Raw genomic sequence first — 16,765 nt, 5'->3', positions numbered from 1 at the left:
GAATTGCCTCAAAATAAATGTATTTCGTCATTATTTGTGGAAGGTAAAAGGTGATTTAGAACAAACTATATCTGGAAGCTTTGGTGTCAGATGTAATTTTCACACAGTGATCCTCAGAAGATGTCAACTATCATATTTTCCAGGTTCTGTAGAAATTTTATAGAAATCTGCTTTACCCAGAGGTATATTTTCAAATTATAAACTCTGTCACTGGAGTGCCATTCTAGTTCCGGAGTGGTCAGTTAGGAAAATTGAACAGTGAGTCTGTTCAAGCCTATTAGTTTAAGGGAGTCTCAGTAACATTCGGATGAAATTGGATTTGTGTTAAAATATGTAGTATTGGTCAGGGTCCAGGCAGGGGAGCCACACAGTAGTTTAAACATGGAAAGTTTAATAAAAAGAATGACTACAACAGGGTTGGCTAGTAAGAGTAAAGGGAACTCGGAATAATACCGTAATAGCATCTCAGCCCACCAAGGGCTGAGATCTGACCCTGCTACTAAAGGTGCGGCCATGGCAAACTGTGGTGATGATATACTGGGGGAACTTGTTGGCAATCTACCTTCTAGAACTTTCTGGAAATCTTCTCCATGGCTGCCAGGAAAGCTGTTCATTGGGAGGGGTCTCACCAAAGGCATTTTGCTATAAAAACTGTGTCAGGCGAAGCTGCTGGACACTGGGCGCTGCAGGGCGCTGACACCAGGGAAGTTACCCAGGTGGGATTTTGGAGTGTGAAGGATTAGTGCCTAACTTAAAACCAATGACAACACTTTGCTGTTATAAATAGGCCCGTGTCACGTTTCATATAAGGGCCTCTGATGTCCAACTGTTAGAAGGGTAATTTGGCTTTAAAATCATTTGGGACGTGGCATCAGCCTATGACTTGGACCCAGTTCAGTCAGTTGGGAGGTCCAGGCACTGGGATTGGCCTCTCAACTGAGATCTGACTGTGGCTCCATGGGAGATTTCTTTGGGCATGGAATATTGTGATTTGTTGAAGCCTTGATAAGCCCCTGAGGTTGCTCCTATGTCCCTGAATGTTTTGCTGACTGGGCCTTTCTATGCATGGAGCTGGCCTCACGAGCGGGGTGCTGCATGCCTGAGGACGCACCCCCATCCCCATATCTTTTCAGCCTGAATTTCCTGTTTCCTCCCTTTCCTCCCTGTCTGTTCTCTGACATGGTTTTCCTGTTTATTTTGATTTCGCATAGTCCAACGAAGCGGCTCTCAAGCAAGAAGGTGGCAAGGTAAGAAACCATTGGTTACTTATTGAGATGTTCTGAAATGTATCACTAATATAGCTCTTTGGAAAAATATGTTTAGTAAATACTGTTTTCCAAGGTGTTTTTAAAAACTTATGGAAGTTACTTCTCATGGTTCGAGATTGAAAATAATTTGAGGGGATGGGTTGTGAAAAGCATTTCCAAAGCTGTGGGTTGAGACTTGAACTTGTCACCGAGTTTATATTGAAAGCTTTTGGCATTCCTGCTGTTTTATTGAGTCTTCACTAACCAGTCTGGAAGGGGGCCGATGTCTGCTGTAGGTTAACCCGCTGGTAGAGGGAATCTGCGAGGGGCCTGATCCCACAGAGCCGAATGTGATGGAGCCCGGGTCTGGGTCTGCCTCCTTCAAAGGCTGCACCCTTCCCGCTGGTTCCCCAAGGTGAGAAGGGGAAGGAGATGAACCTAACTCTGGGTTTTCTAAAGAAATAATGCTTTCGTGGCCATTTCTTCATTTTTCAATTTTGTATACTACCTATTAGCTTCCTGTAGTGAAAGGTGACAGCATGTACATTTATCCTCTCCCTTGCTACATTAGCTCTAAAGACAACTTTCACAGGGTTTATAAGATGCCAGTGTTCTTCAGCAGAAGCCATGTAGCATGTTTCTGTATTTCCTTTAGACAAGTCATTGCTTCTCCTGGGGTCAGTGATTGTCTTCATGTTTTTATTTGCTTCATCTTCTGTGCCACTCCTGTTTCCTCTGTCCAGCCCTCCTACAAGGCCACGAGGCAGCCCTTTGCCTATGTGGATGTTTCCTCCTAGAGCCTCTTTGCGATCTGGATATTTGTTTCAGGTGTTAGACCATTTCACTCCCTGATCCTGTGTTTTCTCTGTTTTTTAATCTCCATTTTTTTGTCCAGCACATATTCCTGTATCTTCTTGAGAAAACAAGTGCCCAGAAGATAAATTTCTGAGACCTCGCTAGATAGTTTATTCTTTTAGTTTGGTTTGGTATGGAATTCTGGATTGTAAATAATTTCTCTTTAGAGTTTTTGAAGGCATTGCTTGTTATCTTTTAGTACTAGGGCTACTACTGAGAGATCTAATGCTTTCTGATTTTTCTTCATGAGGATTTTTCCCTCTGGAAGCTTTTAAAATAATTTCTTTATCCTTGTAGTTCAGAAATTTTATGAGTCTCATGAGTCCTTCTTTTCATTAATTACTCTGGGCTAAATGAAAGACATGCTGTACCAGTCTGGAAGTTTCTGTCTCTTAGTTCTGGGGACCTTTCTTGAGCTGTTTCTTTGACAGTGTCCTCTGTTTCACTTCCTGTTCCTTCTGAGACTGCTGCTTGTGGCCCTGTATGCCCTTGTTTTTGCCACTCCTGTGGACTCGCTCTGTCTCCTATGATGCATGTACCACCAACTCTTCCTCTACATCTCTTCCCTGAGTTCTGATTTGGACTCTGTCCGTCCAACAACAGGGGCTGTGCTCTCTGTATATATTGGAGTGATAGCTCATAGCTGGCCAGTGGCCTCTGGCCAGCATGTGGTGTGGAAAGACCCCTGCGTCAGCAGGTTTTTTCTCCAACCAGGTTCACAGTTTTCCTAGAGTGGAGCCCTGCCTGGCTGCTGGCAGGACTCCACTGCTGGGCCCACTAGTTAGTCTGCAGCCTGCGGGTGCATTCCTTTTGTATTGTAGCCCATGTATCCTGAGTCTAGCAGAGTCTTCTTTTCAAGGGTGTGGTAGACACCACCCCTCCAACCCTCTGTGCTTGTCTCTGCTGCCCTATTCTCAGGTGCTGGTCCTTCCTGGCTTCACCAGAGGGTATGGGCCAGCTTCCGTCGTCACACTAGCTGGCTGTGGCCCGCTTCCCTCTGTTCTCCAGTGCCCAGTGCTCTGGGCATCTCTTTCCTGGTGCCATCTCCTTTTCTGCTCTCCTTGTCCTGGAGGATATAAACCTTTGTTTTTCTTGTTCTATCATTTTAAGGGCTTAGATCCAGAGGAAGCAGAGGTAGTCGTCATCAGTCCACCTTCTCCGCATGTTTTCTTTATCGACCCTTTTAGAATATCATCCAAGTTCTTAGGGATGTGATATTAATTCCAACCCACACTTTACTAGTTTTAGCATTACTTTCTGTCTCACTTGCATCTTTTACCCTAAACAGTCTACACAGCTGGTGAAACTAAGAAAGGTAAAAATCTAGCTGAGTCATCTCCTCTTAGTCTCCCATGTTTGGGACATGTAGGGATCCTGGGGCTGGGCAAGGCCCAGACTGCTTTGTTTGCTCCCTCCTTTGAAACACCCTCTGAGAGCTTGATTTTTCCTTCACAGATACTCTTTGATATAGAAAAGCCCAATCTACAGGTTTAAAGTTTACAAACAGAGGCATATTCTGCAGTCTGTACATACATACCGTGTAGGTGCAATTTTAATCTGCTGCTATTTTGCCCTTAACAGTGCCACCAGAATTCTAAGGAAACTCAAAATAACTTGCAGTTTCACTCTTCACAATGATTTTGTCCTTTGCATGTGGCCTTATGGCTGCATTATGAGTTTTGGAGCCACCAGCTCTAGCCTCTGTGCCCTAATTATGTGCCTAACCTGCATAGAGATGGCTCTGGGATTGGTGTGCATGTGAGGACCCTGAGGCACTGGCACTGAGCTGGCCTCAGGATGGAGGAGGGGTACCAACAAGGTCACCTAAGGGCAGAAGGCAGGTCTTGGTTAGATGACACAGTGTGCAGTCCTGGCACATGGTGGTCTAACTGCCAGACTTTACCTGCCTCCCTTTGGAATGATCAGGCACTTCCTAACAGCTCTTTCTCCTGGCGGCGGGTCTCCTGAGTGGAGATGAGTTTAAACAAACAAGCTCCTCATCCACTATGCCTAGGAACCTTGGCTTTCCCCTGAGAAGGTCACATGCTGGGGTCACACATTTCAGAGGGAACTGGCCAGCTTGGGGACTGGGTGTGACCTCCTGTCCCCAGGTTCAGCGGTTCAAAAGTGCTCTGAGCCCCGAGTAGGAGGTCAGATTGGATGACAGGCCCCAGGCCATAGCCCCTCCTAAACATGATCTCTGCATCTGGGGTGGGCAGCTTCCTATCCCGGGATTGGTATCAGGAGCTCATGTTTGGAGTCAAGGTCATGGGTGTTGAAGAACAGCAATTGGATGAAAACATTTTGCCCTTTGGGTTCAGCACCCTTCAGGGAATTCAGTGAAACTGACAGAAAGATGCTCATATGTCCCACCCATGGTACATGTAGGGGACTCATAGACCCCAAGGATGAAGATGCCCCTTTTTTTTGTTTCCCTTAGAACATTCTTGAGAAAAAAAAAAAAATTTAAGAAATGTACAAGCTCAGTCAGGACTAAAATGGAAATAGAACTCAATATCTGTGATAAAGATAATATAGAAATTTCAATGTGATTTTTAGTGGCATTTTATTGAATTCTTACTCTGTGCTATGTCCTTAGCAGAGCTATTATATATATAAAAACTCATTTCAACCCTGTAATAGCCTGCAGATCCCCATTTCCTAGGAGAATAAGGCTCAGAGAGGGTGAATGGGTTTTTCAAGGTAATATAGCTCTGAGCATCAAAGTGTCAACTCAGACCCTGGGCCAGTACATGCAGACTCTGTCCAAATATTCTGAGAGTTTTACAGGTAAATTACAGCTGGTATAGTGCCATCACAACTAATAAGATTGTCTGTAAGGTGATTTTGAACATGTGTTTGCTGATCACCTGCTAAGGCACCAATGACTAAGGATCAAAGGAAGGAACTCCAAGGGCGTGGAGCTTCCAGGAGGGTTTTGCAGAATGGCCAGGGCCAGTGCCCATCTGAGCCCTAGGCTGCGCAGCACCCAGGCGTGGCCCATAGGGCTGAAGAGCTGTATACCACTAGTGCCAGGTGCTTGGAGCTGCTGTGGCAGAGTGCAGTCTCACCAGTTTGCCTTCCAAGGAGGAACCCTGAGAGAGCTCTAGTCTCTCACTGTTGCTGCCATAAGGATTACATTTGAAAATCAATTATTAAGATGCAGGTAGGTAACACTGTATGTAGAGGTGTGATCCTGAATCAGTATTTCATGGACCTGCAGCAGAAGATGAAATTATTTCTTATCGCAGCAAGGAACGACATCATGTTTATTGCCTGAGTACAAAGTGCCCTCACCCCGTCAGCTGGTGGGGAAGGAAGTCAGGCCTGTCAGGCTCCAAAGAGCAGCGGGAGGACTCTGCAAACCCAGACCCAGAGTGCAGCCGGCTTTCCCCAGTCCCTCGGTAACAGTGTCCTGCTCAAAACTTCCTTTAGTGGACGCTGCTGGGTTTTGCTCTTCAGGCTGACCTAGAAATGCTCATGCTTGAAGAACTTGTCATTTGGCTCTCCCCTTTCTTTTCTCTCTCTTTTCTGCTAAAGGACCTTCTATGGACTGGGCTGTTGTTTCTTCTCCACAGGCACCTGCACCAGTCAGGGGCCCTGACAATGGAGGCCCTGCAGGACCCTCCCCCAGACCCTGTGGAGGGTATGGACGAGGACATTGCAGACAAGGTAGACCCTGGACAGTGGGACCAGAGGACCATGTGTAGGCAACATAGACAACCAGTCTCTGGACACGTACTGTGTGCTGTGGCCTCTGGGTGTGGGCTGCGTGGGGATATGTTGGGTGAGGTACATTTAGGATGCCAGGACTTATCTTGGCAAGCACAGCAGGAAGTGGTGATGGCCCCACAAGGGCTAACCTGATCCTCCAACAGCCCTCCTGTTCTCCAGCATTTTGCATATGTGGAAGGGAACAGAGAGGATGGGAACAGAGCAGTGAGTGCCAGAGGCTGTCAGCCTGCATTTGTATGTGGTCAGCTCAGGGTGCACTGACACTCTTCAGAGACTTAGCTCACCAGGGCCCCTGGAGGCAGGGTCTGGGGAAACTTGAGGTTTCAGGGAGGAGGGCACTTGGCCTGCAGTGATTACAGAGCCAAACAACGTGTGGAGTGGGCTATTCCCTGAGAGAGGCAAATGGGCTATGTGGGGCTACACAGCCATCCGTGATAAAGGCCCTGAGCTTCTCAAGGACCAGCTTCAGAAAGAATATACCCCTCACCTCCTCTTGTCCCTCCTCAGCTCCTATCTTTCCTCACCTCTTCCTGTCCCCTCTCACCTCCTCTGGGACTTCCTCTCTCCAGCACCTCCAACATCTGCTGCGTAGAGCCCTCTCTGGCTCTCAAGGCTGTCCTTCTCTCCTCCCACCACATGTGTCGTTATCTGTCTCTCTAGTTAGTGAGCTTCCTGAAGAGAGGGGGACCAGACCCCGAGCCTTTCTGTTCCTTGAGTCTCCGAGCACATGCTGCTTCCATGAGCTGGGTCTGACAGAGAGCTGGTGCCTCTGCCTGTGGCTGGCCTATAGCCTGACTGCCCCATGCACCATCACAGATCCATCACAAAGGTGTTATCAGGTCATCTCAGGCCTCTCTAGGCCCGTGTTGACATCTGCTCTTGTGGTTTTGAGGCCACGGAGTGCTCCCTGTCCTTATGCCCATGGGACTGTGGTACCTTGTTTATGAGGACAATATCCATGAGCAAGATACACTCAGCTCTGGTGAATGACCACTGCCTCTAAACAGTTGGCTTGGAGGTGTAGAGTCCTTGATTCTCAAGCCACTATCTTGCTCCCAAGGTTGTCTTCCTGGAGAAGCGAGTGTCGGAGCTAGAGAAGGACACCGCTGCCAATGGGGAACTGCACAGCCGGCTGAGGCAGGAGAACCTCCAGTTGGTGCACAGGTGAGTGTGGCATAGTTCTCTTGGCTTCACAGAGCAAGGGTATGGCTGCTGCACAGAGGCTGGCTCTCATCTGGAGCTGTCCTCCGTCCCACTGCTGGGTACCAACCCTGGGGATGGTGCCAGGTGGTCTTTTGAGCATGGCTCTGACTTAGTTCTGCCCTTGGCCCATGTAGGGCCCCCAAGGAAAGAGCAAGGGGAGGGCACCCTTCACTCCGCAGGAGCAGCTGCGGCTAGCACTCACACTACCCATACAAAGCACCTGGTGGAGGCCTGGCCTCAGGGGCAGCTGCGCCTTCATGAAGAGAGGAGATGCTCTGGGATTCCAGTGTGGGGTCTCTGGCTTGTGTTCCTGTTCCTGAGAGACCATCCAGAGGAAATACTACCGACCATAGGCCCTTGTTCCTGGACACAGTTGGCTCTGACAGTTGCTGTGCTTTGCTCACTTCTCTCACATCACCTGGTTTCACCTTTATCATCCCTGTGAAGTGAATACTGCTACTGTCCCCATTTCACAGATGCGGACACTGAGGCTAAGGAAGCTTAGGTGATTGACCAGGGCCTCAAGCAAGTGGGGGCTTTAGAGATGGGAGCAAGTGCCTCCAGAGCCGCCTGCAGTGGGAGCATGACCTGTCTTTGGAGCATGTGGGTTCTTATAGGTTAGCCACAGAAATAAGAAACAAGTAGAAACTGCTGGGTACATGGTGGGGTGTGCAGTCCGATTCCAATGGTGAGAGCGCTAAGGAGGATAAAATGCATGTGCAAAGTGCGGAGTCACTACTATGTTTACATGGAGGAGGTGGGGGCTACTTCCCCAATTCTTATACAGACTTTTCATAAACTGCTGTGTGAGTTGTAGCATTTTGGAACTAGTGCTGTACAACCTCATGTTGTTTTGCAGCAGTATGCATCTCGCGCAGAGCACAGTGAGCTTGGCCCAGAAGCATCAGTTTTCTGGCTGTGCTGCCCGCATGCAGCTGGTGCTGTGGGGCAAGGCAGTGGGGAGACCTAAGGGGCATGAGAGAAGCAGGAAGCATAGTGTGTGGGGGATCTGCATGAGAGGTCTGTCTTCACCAGGCTGCTGAGGCCAAAGCCTGGCTCTGCCACACACACTGACCTCAAGCAAGGGCTCCATGCCCACAGCCTCGGTTTCCACACCCATGACCCGAGTGGACTCAGAGCACTCAGAATAGCACTGGACACAGGCCTGCACAGACTCGCACAGCATACACATAATAGGCTCCAGGGGATGCTTAGCTCCTGCTGTGGTGTTTTCATCCTGGATAGTACTGACCTTTGTGGCCTGTTCTTTAGTGTTAGGAGGTCAGTCTACTGTTTGGAAGCTAAGAAGTGGAACACACCATGCCATTGTGGGTATAACTCACACGTTGCTTTAATGGAGTAAAAATAAGTGCTCTTGTGCAGTCGAGACCCTGTTCTTGGGGTTCTCACAGGAGGGCCTGCCTGGGCCCTGCTGCAGAGCCAGGGGTGAAGTCTACCATGTCCGTGGAAGGGCTTACGTTCCCTTGACCAGGGAAGACTGGGTGGGCCACTAGACACCTTTCTCAAGCCAACTGGTAAGATTTAGTCTAATCGAATGGGCACTTATCAGTTACCCACATACGTTGTGGAAAGTCCACGTTCTACCCCATCCCAGGGTCAACCACGTCCTGCTACTGTGGATGTTTCTTCTGGTGTTGGCCCCAGTTCTAAACAGCTTGCTTCTGCTGCCGTTTCTTGGTGTTTTCCCATGTGTAACATCGTCAGCCCACACTGGCCCTGTGGTACAGCTCTCCTTCCACTATCCCAGGAATTCCACATGCTTCCTCTGCGTTTTGTTCTTTACTTTCCGGATTCCCCATTTTCCATTTTATTCATATTCTGAGGACATCCCTGATGGTTGCCTGGGAAATGGTGCACAGGAGCAGGTTCTTTGACACCCCATATGTCTGAAACTGTTTCACCCTCCACTGACAGTGGGGCTGGGGCTGGGGCTCTAGTTAGAAGTAGGTTCCCTTAGAACTTGGTGGCTGTGCTGCCTCTAACCCAAGCTACATTCGGGACACCTGGTGCCACTGAGTAACCCTGTTGTCATCCTGGACACGTGAGGACCTCCTACTGTTTCCTGTACTGGGCATGTGGTTTCAGCTTTTAAATCTGGAAAGCATGCCCCTCAGCTTCAGGAAGATTTCTAGAATTATTTTTCCATACAGTGTCTTTCATTTTCTCATCTATCTGAACTTCTGTTAATCAAATATTAGATTTTCTGGACCTTTCCTCATTTTCTTGACTTTCCTGTTTTTTTCCCCTCTTTTTTTCCCCTATGCAATATCTTTGGTTTTCTCCTACAACGCTTCTACTGAATTAAATTTTCTCATAATTTTAATTTCTAAGTTACTTTTTATCATCTCTTCTGTGACATCACCCCTATTTTGTGGATGGTGTATATTTTCTTTGAGGCCCTATTTTTCTGTTTGCTTTGGCCACTTTGTGTTAAAAACTTTCCTGTGGTGGCTAGTGATCTTTGGGTATCTATCCTTAGGTATGAAATGCTAAGAAGTAGATGAGAATCCCCCCCTTGTGTGGAGATAGCTCATAGACTCTGTGCCATCCATGGGCAGGGCCTCCAGCCCTTCTCTGTGGAATAGTCAGTGTCTGCTCCTGTGGGTGGGTCTGGTAGTCTGAGAGGGGGCCGGGGTCCAGGCCCCCAATGTGGACATTCCCTTTATTCTCATGTTCTTGCTGACACCTGCTCTTACCTCTGCTGTGGGTGACTTGTGTGGGGCTAGTCTGTTTACCAGGTCCCCAACCGGAAGTGTCAGTGCAGGGTGCCTCAGAAACACTGGTGGGCTTGTGTCTCCTGTCCACATGCCACCCTCAGTGTGGAGAGCAGAGACCGTAGGGTGGAGGTGTACCTCCCGCTTCAGACCTGCGTTGACCAGAGCTGTGGATGGGAAGTCTCACAGCCTTCCTGTCCTCTAGGTAGGGCAGCTCTCTTGGGGTCGATGTAGCACCTAGGCCCTGGTAGAAGCACAAAGTCTCTCACCTCTTCCCTTGGCCTTCACAGAGCCAATGCCCTTGAGGAGCAGTTGAAGGAGCAGGAGCTGAGAGCCTGTGAGATGGTCCTGGAAGAGACACGGAAGCAGAAGGAGCTCTTGTGCAAGATGGAGAGAGAAAAGAGCATTGAGATCGAGAACCTACAGGCCAGGTAGGCGAGGCCACCACAACTCTCCAGAACAGTCAGTAAGAAAATGCAATGGACACTTTCATGAATGACAGCACCCCTGACCCCAGGAAGATACAGTGTCTAGGAATAAATTTGAAAAGGAGAAACCCTCGGAAAAGGAGAAAACCTATGTGAAGAAAACTGTAAAACTGTAACAAAGGCCACAAAAGAGCTGAATTCAAAGACTGACCCCATGTGGATATCAGTTTCTCTCAGTCTATCCCTCGTAGATGTTATCTCCGTCAAAATATCAATCTTTTTTTAAGGCAATTTGACAATATTACCTTTATACTCCTCTGGAGGCATGAGCCCTAGGTGAGTCAGAATAGAGTCAAAACAGAGGAGGGACAGAGAAGGGAGATGAGCACACTGTATATAAAACTGAGCTTGAAGGCACAGGTGGTGCAGACTGCCCCATGCTGCTCAGGGACGGCAGTGCTGCATTCAGGCACATGGCACACACTCGCAATCACACATGTAAACAACGGCTCTCTTAAAATGCTGTTTGTAGAAGAAAATCCACAAACTACTTCTCAGAGAAATGGTGTTACAAAAGGTTATTTTAGATTTTCTTCCTATTCTTACTCCCAAAGCTCTTCCCTTAAGTGGGTAGTGAGGGTCAAGGGTAGTTCATAGAGTTTTTTGTTGTTGTTTTGTTTTTTAACTGAGTCAGTACCACTTTTAGAATTCAAAATACACTAGTCTTAAATATTTATGAAAGAGTGCTCTACGTTCTTTAGTTTTTGTTCCTCTTCAGCTCTTAAAGCTGGGAAGATACACTTCAACTTTGTCTAAGAAAAACTCTTGGGCATTTTCAAAATTGGGGGTAGCAGGAGGAGACCGCACACAGAACTATGCCCAGGTCACCCTGGACAGGGAGGCCTCCTTCCATGCAGACACAGTGGGGTGCCACCATCTGGGACAGCCAGGCATGGGCAGCCAAGACATTACAGTTTAGTGGACGAAAAGAAAGCTTTATGTTTCATTGGTTTTTGCTGGTAGCCTTTCCTTTGGGTCTTCTCCACTGGTGTTGCAGGTGCCATGAGGCAGGACCATCCTGCCTCCCAACGTCTGCCCACTCCAGAGCCTCCAGGCCAGCAGGACAGCAGCCTGGAGGGACACTCAGTGGACAGGGTCTCATCAGGGCTTCGGGAAGCAAGTTTACTCAGTGTCATTCCTTCTTCTGAGCAAACCTGCTGCCTGCCCTGTGCACCTAGGGTCAGTGGCTCTGCGTGTCTAGGTCCCATTGGCCTCTTGCAGCTCCCTGGGAGTGTAGTAGGGAGAGGAGGCCTGTGGTTCTTGGAGGGCTGCTGAGGCCTTCAGAGGCCCCTGCAGCCTTGGGTCAGAACCCTGAGGTCAGCCCAGCATGGGGGCTTTTGCAGCATGGCCGTAGCCCCTCATAGTATGCAGGAAGACCCTCCTCAGTAAGGGAGACTGCAGAGTAACAGGATGGTGAGGACAACTGGGTTATTGAAAGAAACCAGGGCTTCTTGGAGAAAGGGTTGAGTCTGTGGCTGGAACAGGGTGAAACCAGCAGAGGCTAGAGTATCTTATAGTGCCAAAAAGTAGAGAAGTGCTCAAATAAATCATATACACACAGTGATGGGGCATGTCCTAGGGATGTGGGCCAATTGAAGGTCAAAGCTGGAACAGCTTGAACACCACACTCGTAATGATACTATTGGACCACAACCTAAAGTGTAACTAAGTTTATCGCCATGATGATAAATAAATGAGGAAAAGACACAAGTTATCCTTGCAGAGGAATTCCAAATAATACATGGAGATGCCCCCTTTGGGGGTAGCATTGAGTGCTCTCCTCCCCTGGAGTGTGGGCTAGACTTGGTGACTAGCTTCCAGAGGACATAGAATGGATGAGAAAGGTAGAACTTGACAGAGGAGACACCTGACAGACATACCTTGACCAAGTGATCCAGGTTAACATTACCTGTGATGAGTCATGTGGACGCAGGCCCTCCCCATCTGATGTGACAAGAGGGGTACCTCACCTCTGTGGGATTCTTCCCAAACCCGTGATCCATCTAATCACGAGGAAATACCAGACAAACCCAACTTGAGGGACATTCTACCAAATATATATATATAACCAGAACTGCTCAAAACTGTCAAGGTCATGAAAAACCAAGCAAGTCTGAGACTGCCCCAGAACAGAGGAAAAAAAGGGACTACTAAGGGCAATGTCCTGGGTGGGTGCTGGGCTGAGAGGGCACTGTGGAAAAGCTGAACCATGTCCATGATTTGGTGACCAGAGTGTTCCAGTGTGAGTTTGGGCGATGACAAACATGCTGCAGTGATGAGTGGATGTTATGAAGGGAAGTCACAATAGGCCGAGTGCCACAGGGACCCTGCACTGTGTCTGCAACTGCTCTGTAAACCTGAAATTATTCTAAAGCCCAAAGTGCTAGCCTATGGAGAAACACTGGCTTAGAGCACTTGCGTGGGTGCGTAAGGGTTGGGCTGAGGGTGTGGAGGAGTAGCCTCTGTGGATCCCTGGGCAGCCCGGAATGAGGTTTCCAAGACGTTCAGCCTCCCTAGTCCCAAGGATACGCATTCCTAGGAAGTGAATCCCAGCCTCATTCTATGCCCCAGGCTACAGCAGCTGGACGAGGAGAACAGTGAGCTGAGGTCCTGCACACCCTGTCTGAAGGCCAACATCGAACGCCTGGAGGAGGTAAGCTGCCAGCCAAGAGTACTGAGCAGGCAGGGGCAGGCTCTAGATTGTGTGGACATCGAGGTCAGCCAGGCCGGCCTATGGCTTTCCCACACCCTCTGTGCCTGATGCTTACCGGGGGATCAGGATATGCTGAGATAGGTTCTCTAAAGCAGGGCCAGCCGCAAGGGGTACACTGCAGGCCGGGGAACTGCGCTTCTCCGAAGAACAGACTGGGCCCTACTGGGCCTGTATATGAGGGAACAAGCTCAGTTCAGGCTGTCATCCCTTGCTAGAAGGTGCTGAACACTCGTTGGCTTCTCAGCTTTCCCATGGACCTTGAATCCTTGGGTCCAGAAGTTCATGCTTAGGTTGACCCATGGTCTGAATCAAGGGATGATGTCCTTGAGGGGCAAAATTCAGCTGGACCCCTCATTCTCCATTCTGCAGATGTTTACTGAGAGGCCTCTCCTACCCCGTTCTCCCGTTCGTGCCAAGTGTCCCCTGGGAAGCTCTGAACCCTGACCACATCCTGGCTGCCATGAGCAACACCTGCTGAGTGGTCTTGGGTCAGGTCCTGCTCTTGCCTCCCCCTAGAAAGTCCCAATGCAAGGTAACACTTGCACCAAGAGAGCTCTACCTGCCTCATGCACTGCACTGTGGGTCAGCACAGGCCCTGAGTACACACCTCCACCGGGATAGACGCAACCCCATGGACATCAGTGGACTGAGACTGGTGGGACATGCAGCTGAGGAAAGCCGAGTGAATGAGGTGGTAGGCAAGGTGTGTTCACGGCAAATGTTTCACTTTTGCAGGAGAAGCAGAAGCTGCTGGATGAGATTGAAGAGTTGTCGCTGCGGCTCAGTGATGAGCAGGAGAATAGGAGGAAGCTGGGGGACAGGCTGAGTCATGAGAGGCACCAGTTCCAGAGGGACAAGGAAGCAACCCAGGAGGTAAGCAGGGGCCCTGGCTGTCACTCAACCAGCTTCCAGTATCCATAGGGCTCATCTGGAGTAAGCTGGGCATCTGTAGCTTTTAATCGTGCTGGACGGAGGTGCTGAGTATGTGGTGGCATTTTGGAAGTGTGGCGTCGTCATCCTCCCAAGAAATGGTGTTCAGGCCAATGCAGAGGTTCTGATGCGAGGAGCTGGGCTGACACTGCTCACCCTGTGGCTTCTCACACAGCTAATCGAAGACCTGCGCAAGCAGCTGGAGCACTTGCAGCTTTTCAAACTGGAGGCCGAGCAGAGGAGGGGCCGGAGCAGCAGTGTGGGCCTGCAGGAGTATAACAGCCGCACCCGGGAGAGCGAGCTTGAGCAGGAGGTCCGCAGGCTGAAGCAGGTGCTGCTGGGCAGATACCCTCACACCCTGCTGGGGGCCTCCAGACGGCTGGCACGGGAAAAAGGGGTACACAGGGGAACCACGGCCCAGGAATGATACTGTCATGTCACCCACCCCAGGATAACCGTAACCTGAAGGAGCAGAATGACGAGCTCAACGGACAGATCATAAACCTTAGCATCCAGGGCGCTAAGAACCTCTTTTCCACATCCTTTTCTGAGTCCCTAGCTGCAGAAATCAGCTCAGTCTCCCGTGATGAGGTAACATACCCACTCTCCCAGGCCCAGAACTCTAAGGCACCCGCAGTCTGTGTGCCCAGTGTTGACCCCTTGCTCCTCCCACAGCTCATGGAAGCAATTCAGAAGCAGGAAGAGATCAACTTCCGCCTGCAGGACTACATCGACAGGATCATTGTGGCCATCATGGAGACCAACCCATCCATCCTGGAGGTCAAGTAGAGGCAGGAAAGCCCAGCCTAGGCTGCTTCCGGACTCCACCAACAGCCCAGAGATGGCCACGGCACACACGGGCCAAGACCAGCAGGTCCCATGCCCACTCAGCCTAGAACACACAGCTAGGCTGGGGCGCATAAAGACGGGGCCATGGAGGAGGGGGAAGAAAAGGGAAGCCCTGGGATGGGACCCCACAGCAGGAGTTGGGCCTGCCCTCAGCTCTGGCTTTCCCCTGCTACCCTCTGCAGAGATGTGGGGACAGTGTTTCAGGCTGGGATAAACCCCTCATGAGCTCCCTCCCAAGTGGCAGATCCTCCTGCTCCTGTCCTATTGGGGGAGAAAGGAAGGAAATGGGTCTCCGTCCAGGGTGCTTCCACCTAGGCCTGCACAGGTTCTCTGACCTGGTGCTTCAGCTGTTCCTAGACAGCGTAAGGACCCCAGGACCCTCAATGCCAGATGTGGTGGTGTGGACAGGCAGCGTGGCCAATGCGTGTTAGGGTCTGACCGGGAGCTGCAGGACCCCCCCACCCCCCATACCTTTCCTGGGGCTGTCTGCCAGCCAGAAGGGGCATCTCAATCCAGCTTCCACACCCAGAGGCCTCTGGCCATGCAGCTGTTCCCATAGTTAGACCCTCACTGCAATGACCCTTGGGGGCTCTGACCCCCCTGTGGGGCTGGGTCAGGAGCCTCTGCTGTCACATCAAGACTTGAGAGTCTAACCATGTAGAACGTGCTAACTGCATGGGGTGGACATTGCCAGCCTTCTCTGACTGCTAGGGTGCAGGCAGGACCTGGTAAGGTGCTGCTTCCCCATGGTTGTGGCCTTCCTGGCCTCCTGGAGTTTCCCTCTCCCTGTGCAGATTTTGGCTGTCCTCATTGAAGTCCCCATTTCCCAGGACAGAGTCCAAATGTTTCCTCTGGGAGTCTCAAGTTATTAGAAGTTGTCATTCTTCCCCAGGTGCATTCTGCAGGAGGCTGGGCTGTGCAGGCTCTCCAAGGACACAGAACAAAAGTAGAGAACAAGGCCTTCCCAGCAGCTTGGGAGTTTCTTGAAGGAGGCCTTTGCCTGGCTCTGAGCTGCCACTGCCCAGTGCCTGCACTACCAGGAGCAGCAGTGTCACCTCCACAGGGATGCTGGGCCTGCCCCTCTGAGCCTAAGCACTGGTCAGGAGCCTCCGGGATCTCGCAGGTGGGCCAAGACCCCACCCACAGTCTGGCCACTGCTGTATACGAATGTGTGAGGCGTGTGTATGTGTGTGTGTGTGTGAGCATGTGTGTTATCCAGCGTCCCTCCACCCTCCACGCGGCCCACCTTCTACACTAAGATTCAAGATATTGCCTCGTATTGTACATTTGGGGGAAAGCCTTGGTGTAAATCAGTGTAAACTTGGAGGAGAGATTTTTCTATCATGTAGAGTAGGTATTTTTTATAGATTGAAGGTTGATCAATTTTTTAATACTTCCAAGAGAAAACTATCTGTGTATACACATGAAATATATATATATATATGTATGATAATAAATACTGGAACTATGCTTTCTGCGCCCAGCCCCGCCCTGCTGATGCAGCCTTGGGGTCTGTTTCTTTCCATCACTCAGAAGTACTGTAACTGTAAATATGAACTGCTGGGAGATGTTTCACACAAACACTCAGGCACTGACCTGTACACTGACCCTGCTTTCATCCTCTCAAGAAAGACTCTTCCAGGCAGAGGGACAGCAGCTTGGATGCAGAAGGGCGAGGTCAGGACAATGTCACTACAGATTAAAGCTGTTGCTGCACACATAGAGGCCGACTCCTTCCTCTGTGGGGGCCGAAGGGTGGGATGGGGGTGCCACTGGCCTGTTCTGGCATCCCCCAAAGGTGTTTGAGGGGTCGAGGGTCATGTGTCATCTGAGTTCAGATAGCAGGAGACCACCTGGTCAAGCCAGCCCCTCCTGGCCTTGATGTGAACCTCCTGGAGGCCCCACAATGGCATCTGCAAGTTGGGCCCCCAGCAGTCCTCAGCCAAGGGCCCTCCTGGAGTGGGGCCATGTGATGGGCTCCAGGAGCCATTGAGTTCATGGTAGGGGCTG

The 16,765-nt window shown here is 50.1% G+C and overlaps 1 protein-coding gene across 2 annotated transcripts in view; it reads left to right on the top strand.

Annotated features, from left to right (window-relative positions):
• Positions 1–16,473, top strand: part of RAB11FIP3 (RAB11 family interacting protein 3) — a 75,514-nt gene extending 59,041 nt beyond the window's left edge. For both annotated transcript variants that reach the window (XM_016136731.2, XM_016136732.2), the window contains 9 exons: positions 1,212–1,247; positions 5,681–5,774; positions 6,898–7,001; positions 10,066–10,206; positions 12,835–12,916; positions 13,712–13,849; positions 14,082–14,237; positions 14,357–14,497; positions 14,582–16,473. In XM_016136731.2, coding sequence (XP_015992217.2) covers positions 1,212–1,247; positions 5,681–5,774; positions 6,898–7,001; positions 10,066–10,206; positions 12,835–12,916; positions 13,712–13,849; positions 14,082–14,237; positions 14,357–14,497; positions 14,582–14,695 — 1,006 coding nt within the window. In that variant the 3' untranslated portion in view covers positions 14,696–16,473. The remainder of the gene's footprint in view (positions 1–1,211; positions 1,248–5,680; positions 5,775–6,897; positions 7,002–10,065; positions 10,207–12,834; positions 12,917–13,711; positions 13,850–14,081; positions 14,238–14,356; positions 14,498–14,581) is intronic.
• The last annotated feature ends 292 nt before the right edge of the window (positions 16,474–16,765 follow it).

The sequence above is a fragment of the Rousettus aegyptiacus genome, unplaced genomic scaffold (assembly GCF_014176215.1).
Source record: "Rousettus aegyptiacus isolate mRouAeg1 unplaced genomic scaffold, mRouAeg1.p scaffold_m13_p_8, whole genome shotgun sequence".
Taxonomy (NCBI): domain Eukaryota; kingdom Metazoa; phylum Chordata; class Mammalia; order Chiroptera; family Pteropodidae; genus Rousettus; species Rousettus aegyptiacus.
Note: the sequence above shows the minus strand (reverse complement) of the source record. Positions and strands in the feature narration are given on the sequence as shown.